At 39.9% G+C, this 27,926-nt stretch overlaps 2 protein-coding genes and 1 long non-coding RNA gene across 4 annotated transcripts in view; 2 read left to right on the top strand and 1 right to left on the bottom strand.

Annotated features, from left to right (window-relative positions):
* MLLT10 (MLLT10 histone lysine methyltransferase DOT1L cofactor) overlaps positions 1-8,325 on the bottom strand; it is a 227,485-nt gene extending 219,160 nt beyond the window's left edge. The window contains exon 1 of the mRNA XM_043541310.1: positions 8,149-8,325. The gene's annotated coding sequence lies outside the window, so the exon portion shown is untranslated. The remainder of the gene's footprint in view (positions 1-8,148) is intronic.
* On the top strand, positions 6,870-10,194 carry LOC114019188. Its single transcript, XR_003564302.3, has 2 exons — positions 6,870-6,981; positions 9,586-10,194. It is a non-coding gene; the product is annotated as an uncharacterized LOC114019188 (long non-coding RNA).
* Positions 10,195-12,508: 2,314 nt separating this feature from the next.
* SKIDA1 (SKI/DACH domain containing 1) lies at positions 12,509-18,535 on the top strand. 2 transcript variants are annotated; one of them, XM_037890828.2, is made up of 2 exons: positions 12,509-13,749; positions 14,623-18,535. In XM_037890828.2, the coding sequence occupies exon 2, from the start codon at positions 14,724-14,726 to the stop codon at positions 17,259-17,261; it is 2,538 nt and encodes an 845-aa protein (XP_037746756.1). In that variant the 5' UTR covers positions 12,509-13,749; positions 14,623-14,723; the 3' UTR covers positions 17,262-18,535. The 2 variants fall into 2 exon arrangements, with proteins under 2 accessions (XP_037746756.1, XP_037746755.1); XM_037890827.2 differs by having other exon boundaries at positions 14,620-18,535.
* The last annotated feature ends 9,391 nt before the right edge of the window (positions 18,536-27,926 follow it).

The raw sequence follows: 27,926 nt of genomic DNA, 5'->3' as shown, positions 1-27,926 counted from the left end.
ACAAAACACATGTAATTAAAAAGAAGAATAATTACAATAACCTGACATTCAGTAGATAGGTTACTATTGTTCATATTTTTCTATTTAAAATACATCAGGAGTTTTGTTTGCCTTCTGTTTATATGTGTTAACATCACAAATAGCCTTAATCAAAATAAATGTTAATCATGGCTATTTGCTTATTCCTAGGAAAGAAGCAGCAAAACGGTCACTCTACACATTGTAGAGAGTATTTCAGAGTAACAGCCGTATTAGTCTGTATTTGCAAAAAGAAGGGTGGTGAGAAAACCTGGATTTGTGCTGGAAATGGCCCAACTTGATGATCACTTTAGATAAGCTATTACCAGCAGGAGAGTGGGGTGGGAGGAGGTATTGTTTCATGGTCTCTGTGTATATAATGTCTTCTGCAGTTTCCACAGTATGCATCGGATGAAGTGAGCTGTAGCTCACGAAAGCTCATGCTCAAATAAATTGGTTAGTCTCTAAGGTGCCACAAGTACTCCTTTTCTTTTTGTAGAGAGTATGTGACTTGTGTTCTGACCTTTGCACATAGTGTGTTTTAAATGGCAGATTGGCTTGGATCCAACAAATTTAGCCATGTTCAATTATGAGAGACATAGCATATCTATGAAATCCATATTAAAAATATGTATCTAGTCTTTGCTGTACGTTTGCTCATAAGTTATACCACTAAAAAGTATAGTTTTCTATTTTCTTCAATACATGAATACCAATTATCAAACCAGTACATGTTATTCTACCAGTACATTTTTTTAATAATTAAAATGTTTTAATATTAATTCACCTCTTATCTTGTGGGTTATATCTTATACAGTTATAGATTATACAAGTATAGGTAATAATATCTAAGACTGTATCCGATGTGCTGAATATTACGCCTACTCATTTATTGTGCGATTGCCATTTCTGTGACCATAAGTACAGTTTTTAACGTTTTAGAATGGCAGTATTATTTCACTGTTCCTTTAAAACTACTGTTTAAAAGCATTAATGTTATTGTTTTTAATTGCACTATCACCTTTGGAGACTTCTGGCAAATTCTATTTAACTAGCAACAATGAATGAAATAGGTGGTTTTCAAGTACTACTTCTGTTACTAATGTTGACATTTAAATGTTAATTCTAGTCTGAGGTTTACTGTAAACATGAAGCGAGTTTTTTTCCCTGAATGAACAATCTTAAACCAAAATTCCAAGTTAAGGAATTGTAACACAGAATATTTTTAAGCATGGTGCTTAGTTCCTTCTAAAAGATTTAACATTTCCTAAGTGATATAGATTAAAGATTTTAATTTAGCAATGAATTTATAATTCTCTATATTAAACGTGTATTTAAATGTTAACCACATTGTTATATGAGTCAGGTCAAAATAATAATTACAGTATATTACAAAAGAACCTGAAATAAACTTCCAGCAAACCATACTGAATATTAATGCTGTGCTAATCCTTGAAAAGCTGGGTTAGTAAACTCTGGAATTTAGATATGTGATTTAAATGCAATGCACAGCTTTTCTTTAGATAAGACTAATATCCACTGTAAAGTTCAGGATTTTTTGTGATGTACTTATTAATTTATTGGATTTTTTTAATAAGTGCATTTACATAGTCATCCCAAAAACAAACCTTAAATTGTCTTTATGCATGCATATCTCAGTGTAGAATTTCTTAAATTAGCATTTTTCTACTAAAGCAATATCTTATATTTTTATTTTTTGTGTTATGATTGGTAGTGTAATTTTAATATCAAGGGTCACATTTCCTTTATTTCCACTTAAGAGTTACATTTATATTATAATTAATACAAGAAATGACATGCTGAGTTTCTAATCAAGTGTCTGATATAAAGCTATTTTAAGATGGATGTGTATAAATTAAATCCATATATGCAGTTTAAAGATAATGGGGTGGGAAAGAGAAAAGTCGGTTTTGTTATATACTAAAGCAACTTCGAGTAAATGAACCACATTTGTGGGCTGTATAAATGATATTAGCCTAGTTTACCAAGTACCATTTGGACAAAACAATGTTACTTTTTTATTTAAAGTGTTTTCTTCTCAATAAGGGGCCATCACCTCCCAATCTCAAAAACACGCCCAAGAATATGTTAATTAATTGTATTGTGTCCTGAAATAAAGAGGTTGCCAAATGCAATTAAAAACAGCCTATCGATCAATGAGCTATGTTCCCACTGCCAGTTGCTAAAAGTAATTTCGATTTTGAATTTGTAGATGCACACACATTTCTTCTATGTATGGGGTTTTATCATTAAAAACTTTCTGATAACAAGTGTAACGTGACCACATAGGGTGTATCTTGGGAAGCTTAACATTCCTAGCGAATTAAGCGCGCAAGCCTCAGAACACTTTTTGTCAATCTTACTATGGTACTTCAGAGTCGGAATGTGGGTAATTTTTATATTATGGCACTTCCCCAATTAAAAACAACAACAATGATCCTTTGTGAAAGGAGGACTATATTAAATACGTCAACATATTCCATACAAGACAAGTACAATATAAAGAACATCGAAGAGTGGCCACAATGGTGTTCCTCTGACTATTTTAAAATCTTTTTCTTTCAACGAGATCATTTTGAATCCACAATATGCAATATATATTAACTAAAACAATATGATCGCACGTAATTTCATTTTAAATTACATTTTCTCAAGTTGTGTTCACATTTTGAAAATTACCAAACAGCATTTGAGAGTAAACACGTTTCAACTGAGAAAATAATCAAAGCCCTTAAATATTTTAAGCCAATTTAATTAGCAGTTTTTTTCTTGTGAAATATTATTTTCATCTTAAACCTTCAAATGATTTTTAACACTTCTACACTTCTAAATATAATTGTTCTTTATTAAACGATTGAGTCCCACAAGAGACTGCAAGTTTACAAAGAGTGAAGGGAAACGAACAGCAAAAACAAGTTCTGGGTATACTTTTAAACAACTTAAACGCGACTGCAAAGTTAAACGCCTACATTTCCAAGCAGGGGAGAAAAGTCAGTTGTTAGCATCTAGCTGACAATAATTCCTATTTATAAACATCTGTTAACTTCGTCGTCTTGTAGTTAAAAACTTTTGTCAAATGTTAGTTTCGTGGTGGAGTGTAAATGCAATACGGAATAAGACGTCAATTCTAATTTGCTAAAATAAAATTTCAAGCCCAGTGAAACAATTTACTGAAACCAATCGCTCTTTTTTTTGTAGAAGGAACTTGTGCAAAACTACTTGAGGATTTCTCCAGAAATTATCCTTCCTCCTAATAAATATATGAGACCCCCACACGGCTTAATTTTCCTCACTAAAGCGAAATGCGCAAAGATTATTTTTGCTTTAAAGAATACGGCACTTGTTGGAAATTTTCTTTCATATCAAGTTAGTTAACTGTTTTGATGTAATGGAGAGTGAAAAGCTCAGGTCTGAATGGAGGGCTGAAATCATTTATTTTTAAACAAGTTTTTGAAAATCATTAAAGCAAAGAATACTTTTCATGAAAAGCACTAATTTTTTATTTTTTTTAAACTGAACAAACCCGCAGCTAGTATTTGAAGAAATCGCTGGTTTCACTGTGTTTATATTAAATGCAAAATAAGATTAATCCTCGTTTTTATACATAAAACATTCAAACGTGTTCTTCTCAAAATTCTATTTGACTGTATTTGTTATTCCAAATCCCGTGCTTCTGAAAGTTGCTTTTTTCCCAGTTTCTTTAGGAAGTCCTGTTCTAAAATCCACTCACAAACGTTCTTCTATGTGTAAATCCAGCCTTATGGTGGGGTTTTTACCTTTTGTCTACCATGTAAGTTACAGCCTCACTGGAGCATCTCTGAGCGAACAGCACTTTTAAATAATCCTCTCTACTTATTTACCAGTTGTCTTGTTGGAAACCCCTGAGTTGCTGTGAAGGATATAATACAAATTTGCGCCATAACCCAACTGTGTTTGGAGCTAACATATAATGCTGTGCAGCGGGAGCTCGTCTCCTTCCCTCGCTCTGGCAGGACAAGCCCAGCCAGCTGAAAACAGCGCGAAGAAGGCGGCCTGTGAACAATGGGAGCGGCTGGAGGAAAAGGAGCCCAAATTACACTTCCTCTCGCTCACTGCAGCCTCTCGAACCCGTCCGTCCGAGTCACTCATTCACTGCACCGTCTCCAGGCCGCCTACCCCCGCGCGCTCACTGCAGCAACCTTCCCCAAACCCGCCTGCTCGCATTTCCTGCCTCAACGGTTGTAGACTGCCCCACTAGCTCACGGCAGCCCCTTTTCTTCCTCACTAACTGCTCTCTTCAGGAGCCCGCCCCACTCCCAGGGTGCAGCGTCTTGCTAGTCAATCTCTCCATGATAGCCATTAATGCTGCCTCCATGAGCCCACCCCACTCTCTCTGTTAAGCTGACTTGCTCGCCTTGCTTGCCCTCTTGACCAACGCACAAGCCTAACAGTTCACCCTCCTTTTGTTGAGGACACCCACAGAGTTACTCTATATCAGCTGCTCACCCTCACTATAAAGTGTTTTAAAAGAAGAGTGGGAGATTATTTAGCTGGCCTGTAGCCAACTGTTCTCCAGATCCTAGCCTGGGTTCAGGGTTCCAATTATGCTGAGCTGCAAGGCTCCTGCCAACTCCATTTGTTACCACTGACCTTCCCCCAGCTGGCCTCAGTTCTGCTTATTTTCTCACATAGCATGAGCACTGCCAGCAGGAGAGGAGGAAACACTGCATTTAACCCACATGCTGCAGTGCTTCCTTCTTCCCTTCAGGGGACAGTGCTGTACACCAGACTGGTCAGCGTTGTTCTTCTCCCTGACCCCCAAATCCTCTCTTCCAAGCTGCAGAAGTAAACTGGCAGGAGGAAGAGGAAAATGGGGGGGCGGGAGGGGGGAATCAAGAGAAAGGATACAAAGGAGAAGGGAAATAGAGGAGACATACCCTCTTCAAAACCGTCCATTTGGATGTTCTATATCACCTTAATTTCTTTCTGAAAAGTTGACAGGCATTCACTGTAGCCTTCCCAAATCTGGTTATTTCACTCTTTCACTGCAGCCTGCCTGCTCCAGTAAAACGCGCTGCAGCTCGCCTCAACAACCCTCCTGCCCCACTCATTCACTCAAATGCAGCCCTCCTGAAACGAGGTAGCCCAGTCTTCGCGGGAGCATTTTGATCTCGGTTTCCCCACTCCCTCAGTCCAGTTTGCCCAAGCCCATTGACTCTCTCACCCAAAACAGCCTTATTGAACCAGCCCTTTCCTCTCTGCAGTCTCTTGGCGAACCTCGAGCTCCCTAGCTTTTCTGCTATAACTCCTTCCTCACAGTTAAAATCATTAAGTGCTGCAGATATGACTCTTCTCTCAACTAAACACTGCTCCTGTTAAACTATTAACGTCCATTCTTCAAATTTTAATAGTCAACCTAGATCTAAGGATCTCTTTTGGGGGTGGGATTAATTTCATGTAATTATGTTATAATCATCTTCTTTCTCACTTTAACTTTGTATATAGATCAAACATTTCACACATTAATCGGAAAATGTACCTAACCAACGCTAATTATTTTAGAGGTTTATTACGGAAATGTAATAAAACATGTTGCTTTTTAATCTGATTTGTATTGGGGTATGGGGTTATAATTAAACATGTTTTAATCCCCTTTATCTCCTATGTTTTGTTAGTTAAAATCTGCTTATAATAAATCAGATGTTTCTCTCCGGCATGTTAAAACATTAAATAATAGAAAGAGATCAGCACTTGGGGCAAAATTTAGTGCAAAAAATGAGGGCGGATGGGGCTTCATTATATATTAGGGTTTAACTGATAAATGTTTATATTTGGGTGATTTGCTTCATGACACATTTGATTCTGCACCTATATCCTTAACGCTCAAGACAAGGTACTTTAAAATTTGAGACATTCATGTTTGCCATTAATATTCAACAGGCAACAACACAGTCCCACTCTTCCTCCCTGGCTATATTTCTCCTCGTATGCGAGTATCCAATTCCTCTGAATCTATGTGAACAATTCCCCTCTCTCTGAAGTCGGCCTAACTCCTTTTCTGCTATATTCAGTAAGGGCGAAAAAAAAATCTTTCTTCCCCTCCACTTTGTGTTCATCAATTATTTCACCACAGGAGCAGTCCAAGTTCTGCTACAACCTTCGCCCCCATCTCCCCCACTCCGCCCCCCCCCCGTTTTTTAAATTATTTTTTTCTCTGGAAGATGCCTTCTTTCCCTCCTGTTGTCTTCTAGAAAGCTGCTATTTGGGGGACTGTCCCTGATCTTGCCCCCCTCCTCATGTGTATAATGACTTTAAACTCTTTGGAATAATCTCTCTCTCTCTCTCTCTCTCTCTAGAGTTTGCCCTCCATCTCCCATTACGTTGTAGCCTAGAGAGGCTCTATTCGGGGCGGGAAGATACTCCAGTTCCTGTTCCAAGCACATGTATAACTCCTTTAAACTCCTTGGAGCTATTTCACCCTGCAGGGGTTAAACTTAAGCTGTCCCAAATCTTGTTGCCTCTACACGCCGTCCCAGTCATTGAAACACGTGTTTTCTAGGCTCCCAACATACTATTCGGGGCCATGATGGGGCTGCTTTAAATTGTGCCAATTCCACGTGTCCACTTTAAACTCATGTGAGCACACCCCCACCCCCACCGCTTCTGTAGTCTGCCTCATCGGATCCCTCCGCCAGGTTTGACATGCTACTAATATACTACTTGGGGCCATGCCAGGAGTACCCCCAAATCCTGCTGCCTCCACAGGGGCCCTCTTCAAACTGATCTACGCAGCACTGCGCTCCTGAGGCTCTGCCCCGGGCTCTGTTCAGGCGGCTGCTGCTGCCCGGGCGCTGGCCTCCGTTCTGGGTGTGTGACTTCCGGAGAGCCCAATGGCGGGGGGAGGGGGGGCGATTACGACAGGCTCGAGCTCGGCACGAGCGCGGCCGGCGTGAGGAATTGTGGGTAAGACAGTGCCCGAGCGGCAAAAGGAAACGCCGAGAGAAGGGGGAAGGGGTGGGGGGAGGTGAAAGGTCAGCCGCCGGGAGACCCCGCGCTCTGCGCCCAAGTAGTGAATGGAGGGAGAGTAGCGCTGGCAGCGTTGCACATTGTTATGTGGACGCACATTCCAGGGGGCTCCGTGCACATCACACCCCCAACTTTTTTTTTTCCAGGGGGAGAGGCTGCCAACAATGCATTAAATTTGCTTAACAACAAGTCGGGGTTGTTTTCCTCTCTCTCCTCCCATGCCGCTGTCCCTGACAATACAGCAAAGCAGGAATATAAACACCAAGCGTGTCTCCGCTGCAAGAGGGGCAGAGAGTGCAACGGAGGCTGCTGCTTAGGAAATCTCTTTGCTACTTTGGAGCTATGTCTTCTCTGTCTGATCCGCGTGCTTTGCTTTCGGGGCGGGGAGGGAAGGTGTTTGTCTCCACCGCAACCCCACCCAGTGTAGCAGCTCAATACAATTATGTCCTATGCAGGGGTACGCTAGCAACACCGACTGGCAAAAATGCAAGACTTTTGCTGCTCAGCCAAATGCGAATTATATTTGTTTGCATATAACCCCACCCCCACTGCCTCTATCCTTGCAGCAATTTATTTGATTTATTTCTACGAACGTTTTGTTTTCACCCGTTTCCCTTCTTACTTCGCTAATCAGCACGAGATCATTACTGGGAACACATTTTAAAACCTTTTTAATCGTGCTTTTTTTTAAGTCCCACAAACTATAGTCTCTCTTTGGGGAGCACTGAAATCCTAAGAAAGGTTCCCATCCACGCTCATACAAACTAAACTTTGATTGCTGTTGGTTTGGGGGGACTATCTGGGGAGTTTAGATACATGAAATTAACAACTTCTGCTTAATCGTGGCTGCTGTTACTGCTATTGTGAGGATCTTTACCAGTAAACATGTTTTAATTTACATTGCTGCGCAAGTTTCTAATAATTTCTTAAACCCAAACCCTCCTACACAGTTTCTAAAGGCAAAGTTAAGCGAGTCCACCCTCAGCCCCTCACAATAAGCTTGAAATGGAGGAAGAAAATGTAAAGAGTTCGAATGGAGAAGTGGTTCCCTTTGTTCTTTCATTGTTCCTCCACGAACTGGCGGATACAAGGACAAACGCTTACCTTCTTTCCTTTTTGCTCCAAAAACCAGACGTTCCCATCAGCCTTCAAATACACAATCCACCTTAGGAGTGACTACAAATATCGGGAGAGTTTGTATTCCATTATTTTTCGCTCTCTGCCTTTTTTAGTGTAAGATTAAGTTGCCGAGCACGTTGTTGCAAGCTGTAGCCCCCCGCCTTAGTGAATGGTCACGTTCAGGACCCTCCAAGTCCATCCTAATTCTGCCAGTAGAATCGAAGGCATTGGAGGTCTAAACTTTCAAAAAGAAAAGGGCCTACAACTATCTAGAAAATCTGTAAATACACTCGGCTTTTCCACTACATTCTGCTCCAATTAAAAATAAATAAATATTTCACCCATGAACATTTAATTTAAGAAGTTTAAATTCAGCAGTGTTGATCTTTTAGACTAAATTAGCTTAAAAGCAAATTGAGATAAACTACAATCTACAGCACTGTATTCCATAGCATTTGTAAGGCATGGGCTTTAAAAATAAACAAGAACATCATGTTGAAATATGGGATATAAAGTTTAAATTACAATGGTATCTGAGAGAAATGTGTTCTCTAAAACATAATGGAAAATCATGGCTTTAAAAAGTGTCTCCCATGGCAAAATGATTGGTTTTCATTGTACTATTACTCTAACATACAAAATGAATCAGCTTTCTTATTTCTTTGTAATCCAATCAGTGTTTAGTACACAGACTCAGAGGCAACACTCCCCCAAACCTTATTTTAATCTGATTATGATGAGATTTCCTGATACAATGAATATTTTAAATGATCCTTGTGCCTCAGTAAATGGGATGAATTTTCAGCCTCCTGTTTCCAGGGGTCCCAGATGCACTGTGCAGAGGAAACCGGCACTGCTTGGAGACCAAGCTCCTCTGGGTTCTGGCCGGGGGTCGGAACCAGGAGACTATAGCCGGCCCCCTTCTCCTCTCTCCCTCCCCCTTCTTCTATCGCCCATGGGCGCTGCATTAATTACTCCCAATTCCTTTGCCTATGGTTGGAGCTTGGAGCTGGACACTTAAGCGCCTTTTAGCACTGCATCTCCAAGCAGCTGGCCATTGCGAAATAAACAAATAAAAGCTTAGGCGATCTAGATAAATTGTGGGACTGAGAGTGTGTGCTGTCTATTCTTTCACCACCAACTTGTCCTTAATGGCATTCTGGAAGGTTTGTATTTCATAGGAAAATATTGCAACAAACAAGGTAAATAGGGGCTGGCTGAGGGGAAGTGGCTTTTCTTTGATAGCGTTTAATTGGAATTGAAACATTCTAGAGCTGTAAACATTCTTTATTTATTCAGCACACATAAGCAGGCATTGTTTTATCACCATCATAATTATGGTGTCCTTTAAACTGGTTGATAGCAAGAGAGATAAGGGAATGTGCCTGTAGCTTCAGATTAAATCTCTCTCTCTCTCTCCAGTCTCCTCTCCCCGGGTCACCAGAATCCCCACAGTCCTTGGAGATGAGGAGCGCTGGAAGATTGTGGCCTGGCCATCCCTTACGTCATGAAAGTGATTTGTGCCACATTGCTAATTTGGTGCAATCCATAACCTTCTGATCTCCTGTGTTTGTAATTGCTTTTCAGTTTGCAGAATATGTTTTCTCTGACATAGTTCTTGAATACAGAAATTACTATTGCTCACCTGTATGTAAGAAATCATCTTCCCCAATGTTTGTTGCTTTACCTTTGTCTAATTAAAAATGCACATTTTAGGATCCTTTCAGAACAAAGCTTTGCCAAATCCCCTTTACATCCAAGGATTTGAAAATGTATAAAGGCTGCATTGAATTGAGGATGGGTCAAGGGGCAAAAAAAGGGTAGAAGGTCACTGCATATTGATTGTGGGTCAGTAGACAACATGGCATGTAGTATGTGTCCAAAAAATCCCCTTAAAAACTGTATTTAAAAAACAAGATTATCAACATCTGCTGTGTTATTTTGTGATTTTACTGAATTCCAGACATTTCTGGTGTGTGTGATACATCCACATGGAAAAATAAAACTTTAAAAATGCTGAACAGAACTATACATTGTTGCTTTGTTTACATGGAAATAACTCAGTTGTGATATTATGTTTGATAAATTGTCATTATTTTTTTTATTGTTAGTTGGCAATTAATTGGCCCAGGTATTTGGATAATTTGGTTGTGCATTCTTATGTTTGACATATTAGAATTTATGGCAAATTTTAAGTACTGAAGTCACATTTGATTGACTTTAAAAAGCAGAAGGACCCTAGTATACTGTTCTTTGACCCTGTTACTGGACTGTTCCGTGATATCCTCTGTTTTCTGTTTGTATCCTCTATGAGCACAATATGCACATATATCTGAAACTGGTGAACAAGGTTATTTCTCATTTAAATGATTTATTTCTGCATAAAAGTGGTGAAAATAAAAGGTGTATTTAATGCTGTCAGTACTTGAAGATTGGTCCAGTGCTTAAAAATAATACTAAATAGTAATAGAAATACTCTAATAATGTGGCAATCCGAGTATGAAAATGCACATGAGCCCTTAGGAAAAAGAATTCTCTGCATTAGTAAAACTACTGCTATAAATTGCTGTTGCATTTCACAACTAAACATTTAAAGAAACGGTGTGTGCATTACTTTGCTCAAGAAGGAAGAGGTCAGCCTGAATTGTAGTAGTATTTAAACACAATCATACAATGGAAATAAATCAAAACATAAAATGAAAAGGCATCTAAAATGTTATATGCATTCTTTCTGAAGCAATATAATTAAAAGTTTTCTGCAAGACTATATATTTTAACACAATTTCTCAAAAATGAAAGTAATCTGAGATAAATGGGAAAATGTCTACAGTATATATTATGAACATTATTTTTCTCTTTATTTTCTAGTAGGTTTATTCTTTGGCCAGACAGCTTCAGAACTGAAATATTATCTCACTCTAGGATGTAGATCACAGATTGCATGTTGCTCAAAGTGAAAAGGAACACATTTGATTGATAACGTGTGTATTCACAGCTATATATTGTTGCATGTACATATAGCTGGTAAAATGGGCATCCTTAGACCTTCTGTTCTGAAGAAATGGGAAGCAAACATCCATCTTTTGAATCGTGTTCATCGTTGACTTTAAGTGAGGCTGAGGTGGTCAACAAAATTATTACAGAAATATACATATGTATCTGCCCCCCGCGCGCACGCACACACACACACAACAACAGGGAGAGAGTAAATTATTGCATAAGTTTTAATATAATTGATAACAGACACCTTTAATTTTTCCTGTCCATTCTCTTGGCTAGCTTTCACATTAATAATCTAAACCATAAATGCTGGTAGCTATTGATCACAATCCCCTGTGTGTGTGTGCAAATCCAGTTTAAAGTCCTCTTCCTTTACTGTGTATATGTGTGCGTTGGCAAGGGCCTCTAATGATCTACCCACAATGTTCCTGAAGAAGATCCCGATATACAGCGTGTACTGATGGCCATAAGAAAGCTGCTTGTTTCCTTCTGCACAAAAAATGATGGAGAAGTTAAAGAAACAAAAGACTGTGTGTGTGATGTGGAGTAAGATATGCAATTGAAAGTATGTGTATATCTATAGTTGTGTGTGTGTGTGCGTGAGAGAGAGAGAGAGAGAGAGAGAGTGATTTTCTAAGACTTCTCTCCCCCCCCCCCCCAACACTGCCTCTGACTACATCCAGAAGCTAATGGCTGTACCTTTTGGGGCGGGGGGGGGGAAGGTCTGGCAAATAGCCGCTACTAGTTTAAAACATTTGATAATGCAAGTATTAAACAAAAAAGCATGCATTTTTAAAATAGTTACTGAATCACAAAGCAGACTGTCATATGTAGTAAAAGTGTGTGTGTGTGTGTGTGTGTGTGAGAGAGAGAGAGAGAGAGAGAGAAACAACTAAGCTACCTGGCAAAGAAATGACTTTTCAGCCCACTTTTTTTGTAATGTCTTCTTTAAAACCTTTATCTGAGGTTACTGTTTCTTTACTGTTTGACTCCACAGCCTTAACCTTAAAACAGGGGGAGGAGAATAGTGGGGTGGGGGTGGGGGTGCGAGCAGCATATAAGTGCATCAGGAGGAATTTTTAAACGACCTTATTGTCTCTAGCTTTAGAAAGGCTACGATGATTTCCTTTTAACGCCAGCAGCTGTTTTCCCTCGAAACTTTGCTTTCAGCTAGAGAATATAACATGATGTCTCTTACGCCAGTGAGAAAGGAAAATGTATGCTGATAAATCCAGATGCAAAGCAAAAGAAGGCTTAACTCTGTGGATGGTATTAGCTGTGACGAGGCATTGTTCACTGCTGCCTCTTGGTTACGTTTAAAGGCTGAAATATCACGAGATTCATTCAACGATCCTTTTCTCATTCAAGGGACAAAATGTAATTTGCTGTAGCTCTGGTTTCTTGGATGGAAATACTATCCTTAGATTTCAAAAGGAAGAACTAGATGTGGTTTGTACACACATTGATTAAGTTGAAGAGCGGCGATTACATCTGTGCAGAGAGCAACAGTAGTCTAGGGGTGGCTTTTCAAATCTCAAACCTACTGAGTTACAGACTCTCCTAAATAGACTTCCTTAATTTCCGGATGCACTTCTGTAAATTCCCACTTCTCGCCAGAATTCCTGCGAAATTGGGAGGTTGTGTGCATTCTACTTTGTAATGCAAAAACTACCGAAATTTATTTTTTAAGCGATCCTTTTATTTATTTCAGCTATATCTGATGGTGTAATACGAGCTCCACTCACCATATTGCCAATCTTTAGAATGGATAATGGAACTTTTGAATTAGAAAGGAAAAATTAGTCCCAGAAATATGAGATGTTTTCTTAATCACACGGATGTGTCTAATTTTGGATATGCACTAAACTACTGCTATATATAAGTGCTTGTGTTATATCCAGTTTTCAGTTGCAAACTGATTATGGGCGGATAGTTATTTTTGCAGCTTTTGACATGCAAACCGCAAACATCATTTTAACGCACGAAGGAAGAGGTTTGCTAACATTGCAACATGTTCGAAATCATTTGTGCCTGACACTGAAGTATTTTAACGTCACTGCGAAGAGGTTACACCTTCATACTGCTTCTTCAAAATGATTTTTAAAAGGGTGGGTATAAATGGAACATCTAAAGTCTGCAGAAGGTCTACTCCAAACTGAACGTGCTGCAAACCAGAAGTGTCCTGGACCATTGCAGTATTCTAGATCGTGTGCCAGCACTTTTCTGTTATTACGTAAAGCCTCTGGAAGCACCTTGGATATTTTACATTCTCTTTTCTCTCCTGGAAGCCGTCAGCACACAAGAATCCTGACGTGGAGTCTGGGACTCTAGGACATTCCAGCTTGTGATCCAGCACGGTTAATTGTGAAAAGTGTATACATTTCTGGCTTATCTATGCTTTGTTATGGGTCTGACGTGAGCCCACGTCCTCCTTCCCCTCCCCCAATATTACAGACAGAATTTCAACTACAGAGTGACAGTATTACGGTGCTGGAAACCTTGATATGCAGAGCAAAAAACAAACTTAGCCATTGACTGTAGAAAGACAATTAAACAGAAGAGGAAAACCAAGAGAAACTCGAAAATGTAAGTATTCGTTCTCGGTTTCTAACAACAGAGCCTTTCACTCTGGAGCTTGAAAAAGGGAAATACCAGGCTATTCTGCACATTTTCGCTAAGCTTCATTTTCCACACAATGCAGAATAAAATACCAGTTTAAAATTATTGCATTACCAAAGTCTTTTCTCTCGATATGATAACACTTATATCCTTTACAGACACATAATGCGCAAAATAGCCGCATTTGTCCAAAATAGTCTAACTATATATATATATATATATATATATAAATATATAAATAAAATGATAATAAAAAACATACAAATCCTACATCTGTAGCTAGCGATGAAGTCTGAGAGGTCTGAGTGAATCTGAGCTCAGATTGTTTAATAGAAAGATTTATATACTAACTGTATTATTTACTTTGGGAGGGGGCTTGGCAGTGTAAGGGTATGCTAATTAGTGGGAGATTTTTTTGGGGGGGAAGGGGTGGAATATCAATTTTTATTGCATCACCTGTCAGGAGTGTCCAATCAGCGTTGGCTTTAGGGGAATTAATTGATGAAGGTGTCTCCGGACGAGCTCACTTCACTCTGTCATTTTATTTGTAGCTAAAGCAGCGGCGGGAATAGCAGCTGCATTTCTTGTCTCTTCCTCCCTTCACATTCCATTATCATAGTTCTCCAATGGAAAAGCAGGGAATGAAAGGGAACAGGTACTGATCTTCAACAGCAACTTAGAGAAACACTTTGGCAAACCTGATTTTCAAACAAAAATATAGAGAGATTGTAGTTTCACATGGTTGTTGTTTTTGTTTTTTTTTTCCTTTTTCTTCTAATTTCTTCTAAAGTTTGGCACTCCATTGAGCAGGAATAACAGTCTTTGTTATTTTATTAGCAGGATGCCTTGAGACAAATACAGCATCTGGCTGAGGATTGTGTGTGTGGCTTTTTTTCTTTTTCTTTCTTTCTGCAAATGCTGGGAATAATTTAATTCACGAAATGGGAGACTTGAAGTCGGGTTTTGAAGAGGTGGATGGCGTGAGGCTCGGCTACCTCATCATTAAAGGAAAGCAAATGTTTGCACTCTCTCAGGTTTTTACAGACCTGCTCAAAAACATCCCGAGAACTACAGTGCACAAGCGAATGGATCATTTAAAAGTAAAAAAGCATCACTGCGACCTGGAGGAGTTGAGGAAACTCAAAGCCATCAACTCCATCGCTTTCCATGCAGCCAAATGCACACTGATATCCAGAGAGGACGTAGAAGCTCTTTACACTTCTTGCAAAACGGAACGAGTCCTTAAGACAAAAAGGAGGAAAATAAGCCGGGCATTGTCAACAAAAGATCTCCAACCGGAGCACACATCCCCCGACCCCTACTCCAGCTTTTGGAAAGAGAACAAACTTTGGCTGGGTTTGAATGAATCGGCTCAGCCTCTGCCAGTTAGAAGAAAAGCTTTGCGTCCCGGGGACACAGGCTTGCTACCGGCCTCTGATCTACCTCACATTTTGAGTAAATACACTGGTCACAGCTACCCAGAAATCGCTCGGTCGCCTTGCAAACCCCCTTTACACTATGAAACCGCCCCGATCGTGGGCAACTATGTCACCTTTCACTCGGATCCCCCTTACTTTCGGAGCGTCCTTTGCAGCAAGCACCCGGCGGCTGCGGCTGCTTATTATTACCAGTCCGCCGCCGCCATGGCTCAGACCAAGCTAGCGGCGGCGGCGGCTGCCGGGAGCCCTGTGGGTTTGACTTACAGATACAAAAGGAAAAGACCGTGTGAGGCCGCCCAAAAGGACTGTGTATTAAACACCCCCAGCAGCGCCAGGCGGCTCCTGATCGTGCCCAGGCCCTGCAAGCCCAAAGGAGCTGCAGCAGGCACGGCCGCTTGCCTGGAGAGATTTCACCTCGTCGATGGCTTTTGCACTTCTCCGCAGCAGCCGCCGCAACAGCCTCTGGGCAGCTTCCCCGAGAGCTGCAGCAGCGACTCGGAGTCCAGCTCTTACTCCGACCATGTGGCCAACGACTCGGACTTCGGATCCAGCCTCTCCAGCACCAGCAACTCCGTGTCCTCGGAGGAGGAGGAGGAGGAGGAGGAAGACGAGGAGGAGGAAGGCAGCGGCGTCTCGGACTCCAGCGAGGTCAGCTCCGAGGAGGAGGATACGACCTCCGACTCCGACTCCAGCTCGGTGTCCAGCCAGGTCTCGGTGCAAAGCATCCGCTTCAGGCGAACCAGCTTCTGCAACCCCCCCAGCGTGGCCCAGGCCAACTTCTTGTATCATTTGGCCACGGCCGCCCCCACCAAATCGCCAGCTTTCGAGGAGGCAGGCAGGCTTCCCGACCTCCAAAGTGCTCAGCGTGGTGTCAAATCGGAATTGCCAGAGGAATGGAGTCATCAAAGCTGGGCATCCCAGGCACCTCCAGTGTGCTGCTCCAGCAGCCTTGGAAGTTGCTTTGCTGAGATAAGGGACGATAGGGTATCCGAGATCACATTCCCACACCCTGAATTTTCCAATAATGTAAAGAGTACTGACCTAACAATTAACTGTGCTGCAAAGGGGGCCTCTTCACCTAGCCCAAAGACAAACAATGCATTTCCACAACAAAGAATACTCAGAGAGGCAAGGAAATGCCTTCAAGCACCAACTACACACTGTGCAGATAACAATACAATAGCTGCTAGGTTCTTAAATAATGAATCTTCACCAACAGCAGCAAACTCAGAAGAAGATTCCAAAATCCCTCTTTGTATTGAATTTGCCACGGATTTACCCTCTTTGCAAACCGATCGTGCTTCGACAACAGCGGCAGCCGAGCTTGAGTGCACTGATCCAGGCAATAAGGCATTGCCATTCCTGCACAATATTAAAATCAAAATAGAGGATAGCAGTACGAATGAAGACTATGAACCTGACCTTTCAAAACATAAGCTAAAGTGTGAGTGCAATGATACTAAGGATGAGTTTAACGGTGTGACTGAGAGTAATAACCCGGAGGTTTTATTAACAGCCCAGGAAGATTCTGCATGCACTGAGAAAGAAACCACTTCCTTAAACACGCTGACTCAGAGTCAGGTCCTTTCATGCACTTTAGGTACTCCAAAACCTGAGGATGGGGAGTATAAATTTGGAGCGAGGGTGAGAAAAAATTACAGGACATTGGTTTTGGGAAAGCGACCTGTACTGCAGACTCCTCCAGTCAAACCAAATTTGAAATCAGCTAGAAGCCCACGTCCTACAGGTAAAATTGAGACACATGAAGGAACACTGGATGATTTTACAGTTACCAATAGACGCAAAAGGGTAGCCAGCAATGTAGCATCAGCAGTGAAAAGGCCGTTTAATTTCATGGCAAATTTTCCCTGTCCACCGTCACTAATTATTGGCAATGATGGGGATTTGTTGCCAGCTTATTCCTTAAACACCACTAAGGATTCCCAACCACCTCACAAGGCCCATCCTGTATGGAAATGGCAGTTGGGCGGTTCTGCAATACCTCTTCCACCTAGCCACAAATTCAGGAAATTTAATTAATAAAATAGTTTGGAAAATACTTTCTTGAACCACCTTTACCTTTCTTTTGTTTTAAACTCCACAGGATGGTTTGTACAAGCTCCTTAATGCTTTACACACTTTTGGAGTCCTGTTTTATCACATTGCGAAGATAGAAATCGGATTACTGTTTTCTTTTCCATTGCAGTTTTTATTTGCTTGTTTGTTTGTCTGGGTAATTTTTACATTCCACAGAGTACTTCAGGCTAAGGACTCAACTTAAACTCAGTGATTATGGTAGAGCTGGAACACTTTACTGTTTAAATGCTAATAATGCACCGGTACCTCAATTCAACTGCTACAAATAAATGTCAAAAGGTTGAATAATAAATATTAGAATGAGCCATTAAATTTATGCACTAGATTTCGAAAATGGAAGTCTAACTGTTAATTCAGTTAAAGTTTGTTAAGTTACTTGGTTGCACAGTAAGGGTTCACGATAATTCAATGTGGCAGCAGTCTCTACTTTTCGGGAGCTTTGTTTTCCAAAGTAGGGGGCTCTTTTTCCAAGAGCAGTTGCATTTACTAATTTTTCTATGGTATGAAAGGTTGGGGTTTGAGTACAGCTGGAGCACTGGAAAAGCTGCCTCATCTCAAAACTAGTAAATAAATATGGAATTCTGTTTTTGGTAAAGGGTGTCTTTTTACTTGTACAGTCACTCTTTGCAATTGGAAAGACTTTTTGTTTCACCCAAAAGTCTTAAATAAGATTACTGCTACCCACTAATGTCATACTTCAGTTTTGGTCTGAACATGCCCCTTACTAACTTGCAAAGCAACTAAAATATTTGCCTGTATAGCAGTACACTTTATGGTCTAACCTCTCACACCCGATGGAGGAAATAGCAAAGCGGTAAATGCAACACAGAAAGTGAAACGTGAGGCCATAAGTGGAAAGAATACACAAAATGAGAATATCATGTTATTCATAGCTTTTTGGCACCAAAACTCAGGCATTTTAACCATAGTACACTTCACTGTTTTATCCGAATCTCTTGAAACTTGAGTTTTGCAATACCATCCTATCTATGTAGCAGGAGCATTTCTACTGCACGTGACAATCAGAGGCAATTATCTATATTTGCACTTAATATCGAAATAGTTTAACAGGTAGACTTCTAGAGTCTAGCCCTCGGTAAGACATGCTGGTGTAATATGTTGTGATGATGGAAGCAGTAAATCAAAATTATGAAAATTTGCACTGTTGAAAAGCATGCTTTAGCTTTATTTTCAATTAAAAACACTGTTTAAAAATTCCTGATTTCATACACTTCGACTTATTGCAGAGTTGTCCATAATTTCCTCTTCATTTGAAAGTTTAAGGTTTTTATTGGGAGGAAATAGGCTTCCAGAGGTTATTTTTGTTTTGTTTTGTTTTGAAATAAAACTGTTATTAACTCAATTTAAGGCAGTCTTGAACAATGTAGAGTTTATATTTTGGGAGGGAAATAGGTTACAAAGTTCTAATAAAACAGTTTGAAAAGTTGGGGATTTGAAAAGGTCAGTTACAATTGGGCTGCTGAATCAGCAGAGTTCGAGATTAAAAATTACTCTTTTTGAGTTACATTTTATTTATACTAGAGCCTTTTCCAAATTACATTTTAGGGATTCCACCTCTTCATTAATTCCGGGAGAATAATTTATCATAAATCAAAAAAGAAAAGAAAACAACAATGAAATGTTTATTGTGTGACTCAGAGTCAACATTTCTTATGGAAATTCACTGCCTATTTTTGATCCTCTACCCTCTTTGTCTCTCAATATTCCAAGTAGACACTGGCTGCTTTCCGCTCTATTTACTATATGCACACCGTGGTTTTCCTTTCATTGTAAAAGACCTCTTCTAGGAATACCTGCAGCCAAATATATTTAGAAAGAGTAAACAATTGCCTTTCAATTGATTCACCCTTCCCCCACATACACACACTTTAAGTTGCCAATTGCAAAAGGTGCATTGCATACTTAACCTGCTCAGCGGAAATTATGGTGGTCGTTAAAAATCTGTTTACTGGATGAAGTTGTTCTGAAATTAATGTTTACATTCGAGTGTTTGGAGCTGCATAAATTACAGGCTTATTTCCAGAGATCTGTAAATACGTACACAGTTTACTGCTCAGGAAAATCCCCTGGCTCTTTGGGAAAGCAGCGTTTGGTTGAAAAAGGTCTCCCCTTGACGAAAAGCTACAAAGCTACACTATGCAAGCTTAAAACCTGAAATTTCGCCTTATCTATTAAACAGTATAGCATTTTAAAAGTAGCTTCCTCCACTGACCCTGTGCACTTACAATTAGAGACATGGTGACTTGACCCTAACTTATAAATAGCAGAGGCGATTTGTTTTGACTCTCTAACTAATATTGGGGGAAGAAACAAAGCACAAATTCAGACCAAATACATTCAGTGGAGTTTAAAACGTGAAATATGGCGCCCAGCTCTGATATTAGCTCTGTCGCCCTACATGAATTAATAGTTCCAGTTTATGGAAGCTGGAGAATGAACACCACCGAGCCCAACACATTCCTGAATGTATCATTCCTGTGGACTTTTCTGCTGAAGTATGTTGAATAAAGGCACCATCAACAGGCAAGAAGTTAAATGGCCAAATAATTGCCACACGTGTACACCTCAATTTAGTTCAAGCCACTAGTAAGAACATTTGAGTTTTTACTTCTGTCAGAGTAATCTGCCAGGTTCAAGAATTTACTGAAAAGGGCATTCTTTCAAAGCCCTGGTAGTTTGGTAGCTGTTGCTCATTGTGTTGTAATAATTCTTGCGAACACAGTTTATTATAATTTTAGACTTGACGATGATAATAATAATAATAATAATAAAATAAAATTACTGTTATAAATAGCACATTTTCCCCAATAAAGGTAAGTCTTAATACTGAGGAAAACAAGGGTTTTCTAGCCAGCCAGATTATGATATTTCTGTAATGTTTGTAGGAAAGAGAAACTAAAGAGCATCAGCTATGAAACTTGACAGTTTTCCAGTTTCTTGATGTACAATGCATAAATCAATACAATGAAATAAAAGAATAAAAGAATAATAAATAAAACACACCTAGGAGAGTACTTGAACTTGTCTGGAACATTATTCCAGAGATTTTGCTACAAGTAGAGGCTACTGATACATTTATTGGGAAGATTTCTGCGACCACATTGAAGACAAAGGAAGTTTTGGACTATGTCTAATTCTCTAGAGCATTAAAAAAGGGAACATGTGTAATGCCTTCAGCAACCAGGTATATTGCCTTAAAAGATGTAACTTTCAGTTTACAACAATTTACTTTTAAAAGTGATTGTTCTATAATATACACTTACTTGACTACAGTGGGATAATCTCTTTACTGGTTTATTTAAAACGCCACTATGTAGCAATAATGCAAAAATGGTGGTGGCTGTTGTATGACGTTTGCTGTTCAATCATTCACTTGGTGATTTTCTACATGGTCTTTGACCCTTTTTCCTATATCAGATTTAGTCGCCAATAAATTAAAGTTTCTGCAGAAATAAGAACAATGCTATCATGTGTTTGTTTGTTACACTTCACGCGTGTGAGTGGTTAAGACAGAGAGAGGGGTGTAAAAAGTGGCATTTTTTCTAGACCAGCGTCTAATACAGTGGTAATCTGTAAAAAAAATATTGTAATACATGTAATATACTAGAAAATATATAATATAGAGAACGTGGTTAGCTGTGGTTTCTACCCTTAAAATGGTTACTGAAAAATGTTAATAGTTCAGCTTAAAATCTGTTTGGACATAACTTTAAAGTTAAAAAGTACGCTCGTGTACAAATTAAAATAAATCCCTCAAAATAAGGACAAAGGCATTGGAATCTACCTAGCTAAATCAGATTTACAGAAATGAGCCATTCACCAGGTTCCCCCCCTTCCCCCCCGGTATTTACCCTTACAATCATGTTTAAGAATGTACCGTTTATCAGTTCCATGGTTGAATGTGGGGTTTCTTATTCCTCTGTAGCCAAATTGCTTTCTGTTAAACAGAGGACACTTCCCAAACATTTTGGGAAAGGACACCTGGGTATGCAGTTAACTGATTTTAGGCCTTCTAAGTTGTCTTTTTTTAAACTGTTCTGATATAATTATTTGCTATGCCCTAGCCCCCCCACCCCCTCCTTTTCAATCTCAGGCGGCCTCACAAGTCCCAGCTTTAAAAGGCCCTAGATGTTTTGCATGAAGCTCTCACAATAGGGGTTGAGAGAATTGACAGTTTCAAAAACAAGGCGTTCTGTCCTTTCCAGATGCCGAGAAACCCTTTCCCGCATCATCTCTCGTTTGCTCTTCGCTGCTGGTGGCTTTATCCTTAGCATTGCAAATATACTGCAACAGCTGTGTTTGTAAACAGGGGGGCGGGGGGCAGTTTGGATGGAGTCAGCAACGCCTCGTTTTATACTTTGTACATGAGTGTGATGAGCCGGAGTGACCAATATCTCTGCTTCCTGACGAGAAAGAAGAAGGAAGTTGGCCCTAAAGTCTGTGGTGTAGCGTGCAGCATAAGGTTACCACTGTACTTTGCCTTCAGAATCATCAGATTCGTTGGCAGGAACATGTGAGCTAAAGTTCTCCCCTGAAATGTAGCCGTGATGGTCTCGAGACTCCCCTTAATACCGTGCAGACACTTGGGGGAAACACTAAAAATGCCGCCATCTTGCTTTATGGAAAACAAATTCTTTGTGATTTTTCGCCCAGACCTCCCTCTCTCTCTCTCCCTCTCTCTCTCTCTCTCTTGAATTTGTTACCAACTCATTAGGCGAGGCGGAACAGGAGCTCCTGCACTCGCTCACTACCAGTAGCTCCCACATAGATTCACATCAAAGTGGCCTTTTTGCAGGGCGGCTGCTCTAAGGCTGCTGTTTGAGGGGGCCAGTGAAAATGAAGATCAGGCTCACATATTTCCCCCCATTTTGGTAGTTCCTCTGGCTGATCATCCATTTCACTTTGCTCTTCTTTTGTGTGGTCTCCCCACTCTCTGTCTCTGTCTCTCTCGCACACAGGCGCACTAGTTAACTGTCTCTAAAATGTAATAGTTAACTGCCCATATTGAAAACAACTCACTAATTAAATGAGTGACGCAGCCAGCCAACATCGTGGCGAAAAGATAACAAAAAATACACTTCCTGCAGCCCCACTTGTTATTTGAGGGCTTAGGTTTTAAAGAAAGAAGGTAGGATGCAATTTCCCTTCCCCCTACCCAATCCATCTGAAAATCAAATTGCAATGCGGAAAGCAAATATGGATTTGGGGGTGATACGGCTGGGAGCTCCGCAATACAAATAAAACAGCCCACACGAAAGAGAAGAACATAGTGGTGAGCTGCACAGACAGGTCAATGAGAAAAGTGCAACAAGGTTGTTTACTCTCGTGTTTAAAATGCAGTTGCAGTTGTAAAGTGTGTGAAATTAGGCGCTGGTCTCTTAAAGAGTGCCTAATTTATAGTAAATAGCCAGGGCTTTGTAAATGGGTTTATTATGTTGTTTCTTGTTAATTGTTGAGAAAATCCCCATTGTTGAGTGTGAATGGCTTTATGAGCTAACCTGGTCATTGGTGCAATCAAGGGGCAGTAAATGGCCGCTCTGCTAATGTGGCCTGTAGCAAAAGCTGGGATCAGCCATGGCGGAGCTGGTGACCTTTCAGAGATGCTGCGGGAGTAGGTCTCTTCTGGTGAAAAAAGATGATCTTTCAGATTTTAATTCACTCAGAGGTGCGCTTTTAATGACGAGGGTCTGAAGAGCTAAGCGTAAAGCGGTGTTCAGTATCACGCAGGCCAGTTCAGTGCAATCCTGCAGGCATCCGGCCTGCTCGGGAGCCTTGCTGCTGTCAGTGGGAAATGAAAGGGTCGCCTTTGCACAAGCAAAACTCGAATCATTTGGTTAAAACCAACTCGTGTTCGAGGCGAATCCTTCATACTTCCCAAATAGACGCTTTTAAAAATCTCCTCGCAGCCAAGCTCCAGAAATGACTCAAAAAAAAAAAAAAGAAAGAAAAAAAAAAAAAAAAGAAAAGCCAATACCCGCTTAATGCAGAAAATGTGAAGTAAATAATCTGAAAATGAAGAAAATACGCGTGCAATGTTCACGTCTCTCCTTTGTTAACATAAACCACTAAAGAGTCTCACACACACACACACACACACACACACACACACACACACACACACACACACACACACACACACACCATCCACTGGAAACTTCTCTAGAGAGGGACTCAGGAGGCCGTCAAACGGGAGAAAAATTCAAAGTGCTAACTGAAAAGTGCAAACTTTAGGGGGGAAATTGCAGTTTTGTTTTTAAAAGATTCCCACCCCCTTCGCTTCTCTGCCATTGGTATCGTTTGGGACTTACTAGGAAAAGGAAAGGCAACAGCCATTTGGAGAAGAACCTGCAGATTCCAGTTTCTGACTGAAAAAGAAAAAATGTCTTGAATTTCCCCCAAACTACCCCGCACGCTGTTTCATGCACAGAGGAGTTCCCGAAGCAAACACAGCGCTCTGGCTGCTGGGTTTCAACGCTAGGCTGCAGAGTGTTGTTGGGCAAGAGATTTTACTCTTCATTGCTTTCAAAGGAAAATGAAACCCGCCCTGCTGCTAACTGTAACTGAAACATAAACGCTGTTACATTTAAACTCACTCTGAGTGCACGTGTCCGTATATTACCAAATATAAATCGTGATGAAACGTAAATTCCTCTCTAGAAACTTATACAGGGCTATTCTCTTTCCTAAAATCTCTCCCTCTCGCTCGCTCTTTCGGATTTCGCTATTAGGAGAAATCCCCCTGGGTTTAAAGCACTTGTTTCACGGATTTTTGTACAACCCACATCTGTTAACTTTCTACAGCTCCTACTCTCCTATTTTATAAATAACGTTGCGTTTCTCTGTATAGAAACTATGGTGAGGGGTTTTTTTTAGATCAATCGATTTGTGTAGATACCGAGATAACATAACCCACGCTACTCAGGACAGAAGCTCTTTTCAAAACTGAGTTTCATGATCCATACTGAATTGCAATGTGTAAAATGCAAGAAGAATTAGCCAAATTCAGGTCTTTAGCTTCCAGTTCTTTTCCAATTTGATGAACACACTCGAAATAGATATGTGGGGTTGTACAGTCCATTTCCCGCAAAACAGGATGTTTCCATCCAGCTGTATTTGGTTTTCCCCAAAGATCACTACAAAGTTTAGTTGGGAAACACGTCCCAGAAACACGTGGAGATAAACCCTTGTCTTTAGCTGCTATTCGGGTCACTTCACATCTTTGTATTATATTTCAAACTGTCATTCCCCTCTCTTTATCTTTCTGGGATAACAAAAATGTACCTGTTTATAATTAAATACATCCATTCTAATAGCAGTGACACAATCCATTCCGGGAGGCATTCGCTATCAACTCTTTGTTTTACATTGAAGGGTTTGCTGTATTAGAGCCATTAATGTAGTGCTACTCCTGATTACTAGCTACTATAGTTTGGTAAACAGGAATCTAATAGTTACTTCTTAAAAATGCCATTTAATTATTTGGGTGAGAATAACTTGGCGAACGAACATTTTATTCTCCCAGCAAACCTGCCGCCTAGTTTGAATAAACCTGATTTAAGAATCAATGAGAGCTTCAGAAAAGTAATTACACAAACTCTAAATAGCGTATTTGCTGGCTTTCCAGGCTCTTTGTACGTAAGTGTATGTGTCGTGAGAGTGAAAGCTGCCACATAACCTGTGCCAGCACGTTTCATATTTACTTACTTTGCTATTGTGTTCCGAAGATTTAGCAGCAAACTGTTCCAGACAATCTCACAACAGCAAAATCAGAAATCGTATCTAGTAAACTGCAGGAGAAAGCAGTTGCTCACTTTTGGAAATGTCCGTTTCCATTTCCGTGTACATGACACTACTGGGAAAGAGTAAGTAGTGATAATGTGCCATTTAATGTACAGTGTTCCAGACCATTTGAAAAACGTCACTGTGTCTATTGTGGATGTTTGAAGTAACATATTATACCCATAAGAAGGGTTTTCAGATTATTTCCAATTGCAATATAGTACCCAGCAAAATCTGCCAGATTCACTTGAGGCCATATAATATTCTTAGTGAATGATGTGTTAGAAGAAAAAGAGAACAGAATTGAATACACAATTCAAAATAATGCCTGGTCTTCCCATCTATGATCCCATCTAGTCTCTTTTATATTCTCAGGGTAGTTTATTCTATAAATGATGGCCTCGGGTTTGCAATTTATAGCAGTAAAATTTATTAATTAGTTTATGATTTCAGTATCTTTATTCATAAAGGGATGTACAAATATATTTAATTCTAAACAAGCCATGCCATTAAACAACATCGAACAAGTCTGTGTAAATTGGCATTTATCTCTATATCTGTGTAACTGCAGATAAATATAAATATTATCCCAATAATATGAGGGATGTCAGAACCTGACATCTGTACAGAGGGCATTTTGAAGTATTTTTTACGTGTTGGAAATGTTAGCTTCTTACTCAGGGGTGGAGATAGTTTTGTGTGTGCTTTGTTTATAAACATCTATAGCTTGGGAGCTGGATGGCTCCTTTTTATAATTTATGAAACATTTGTCGCATATGAAGAGGATAAAGAGCAAGAACTCTGCGCCAACATGGTTAAAAGAGGTTCCTATCTTTCCAAAGGTTCCTATCTTTCTTATCTTTCTCTCTCTCTCTCTCTTTCTCTCTCTCTCTCAGGATTTAATGTGAAAATTCCAACACTGAGCTGTATTTTGTCCAGAACCTGAAGTACTGTAATTCTCAAGTTTTATTTAAGCAGCTTTATGGACGTTCAGTTTAAGGAAGTTCACCAGAGTATTGGAGAATAGTTCTGGAATTTCCATCTGAACCCGAGAACAAATTATGACGTACTTTTTATTGGGACTGTGCTAGTTGCAGTGACTTCACACCACACGCAAATCCAAGATGTCTTTTAGCTTGAGAATACTGCTTGCATTTGGTTATGAAATGCGGGTTGCAGCTGATTATATAACAATGAGGATCTACATATAAACATGTGATACTTTTGTATTAGAATCAAGCACAGTGCTAATTGCAAAGAGCTGCTTTTAATTGTACTTCAAGTGTTCACACATCAATATGTGGCAGATTTGTCTTCACTGGGGAAGTTTTGATGTTCCCTATTAACAATCAAAAATGTTCATAATATTGCACCGATGTTATAGAGATTAAAAATCTGCATCCCTAGTAATCCAAGACTATTGAAGATAAATGTGTGTGACACGAAAGATTCTCTTGTAAATTGAAGAAGATACATTAGCTTCGTCTTCATAGGTGCTGTGGGAGTCCCGTTAGACGTTACTCAATTCATCGGGGTGAATTCTTCTTCCGAGTAAGGCCATAAGGATATACCAGCCTTAGCTCTGCTTTCATTTGTTTTCAAATCTTTTGCTCACAGAAACATTCAAAGATCAAATCTGAAAACAAACAACTAGCTGCTTTCATTCTGAGAGTCCCTCCAAGAAAACCTTGTGTATGGTTAAAAAAAAAAATCACAGATTTGTCCTTACTCTTCCTGAAACTCCTGTCCAATGTGATATTTATTATCAAATGAAATTATCTGTCTTTAGAGTCTACCTCAACGAGCAACACCAGGGAAAACCGGAGATTCCTGAGGCCACTCTCGCTGTGTACCTAGGTACTGCAGGCTTCTCAGAATACCGTCCGGCTTACATAACACGCAATACCATATATACATACAGGCACAATAGGGTGGTTTATTGAAATCCATGGAGCCATGACAATTTACACCAGCCGCGGATCCGCCCAAATATGTATACAAAATTTATAAAGACCAGGCACATTTGAAGTACCCACTTTTCAAACTGCTTAAAAACCAAAACAACTGAAGCTGCTAATGCAGCAATTTCCTGCAATATTTTCGTTTAAAAAAAAATTCCGGTGTAGTTGCTTAAGGAAGACTAATAAAATAATCGGAGCCCTCTAACCTTAACCCACTATGTACGAATGTCTCTAAGTCAAATAAGTCAAATATTTTTAAAATACGCGTTTACAAGGAAAAAAGGCATCTAGACTGGAAACCTGTGGGGGTGTAACAAAAGAAAGAGGCCAGAAAGAAAATATCCCACAGTGGATTACAAGGTTATGGGACAGGTCACTATAGGAAAGTTAAACCAAAAAAAAAAAAAAAAAAAAAAAAAGGGAAGGGTACATTATATTTTTAATTATGTGAGGTTTATATAGTTAGTCCTAATGCTGTAGCCATATCCACAAGTATTTAGTTCATTAGTTAATAACGTGGGTATTTACAAGATTATTTTTATGGAACTGTCGCCTGGTTTTATTTACTTCATTTACTTGGCGTTTTATTTTTCACATTATTGGAGAGCTAACCACAACTTTTAATGATTTCCCCCCGGAAGACCGGAATAAATTATATATATATACACACACACACACAGTTAGAGCTAGCTAGTATAGCTAGGGAGACAGACCGGCCGCAAACAAAACAGGCCGTACAAAGAGACGACTCTAAAACTGTAATATATTAAATATTGCAGCGATCGATTTCAATACCCTGAGTGGACACAGGAATAAAAATTCACCCCCAAGATGAAGTGATTAGCAA

The sequence above is a fragment of the Chelonia mydas genome, chromosome 2, assembly GCF_015237465.2.
Source record: "Chelonia mydas isolate rCheMyd1 chromosome 2, rCheMyd1.pri.v2, whole genome shotgun sequence".
In the NCBI taxonomy this organism is placed as follows: Eukaryota; Metazoa; Chordata; order Testudines; family Cheloniidae; genus Chelonia; species Chelonia mydas.
This window is presented reverse-complemented; position numbering and strand designations above follow the sequence as displayed.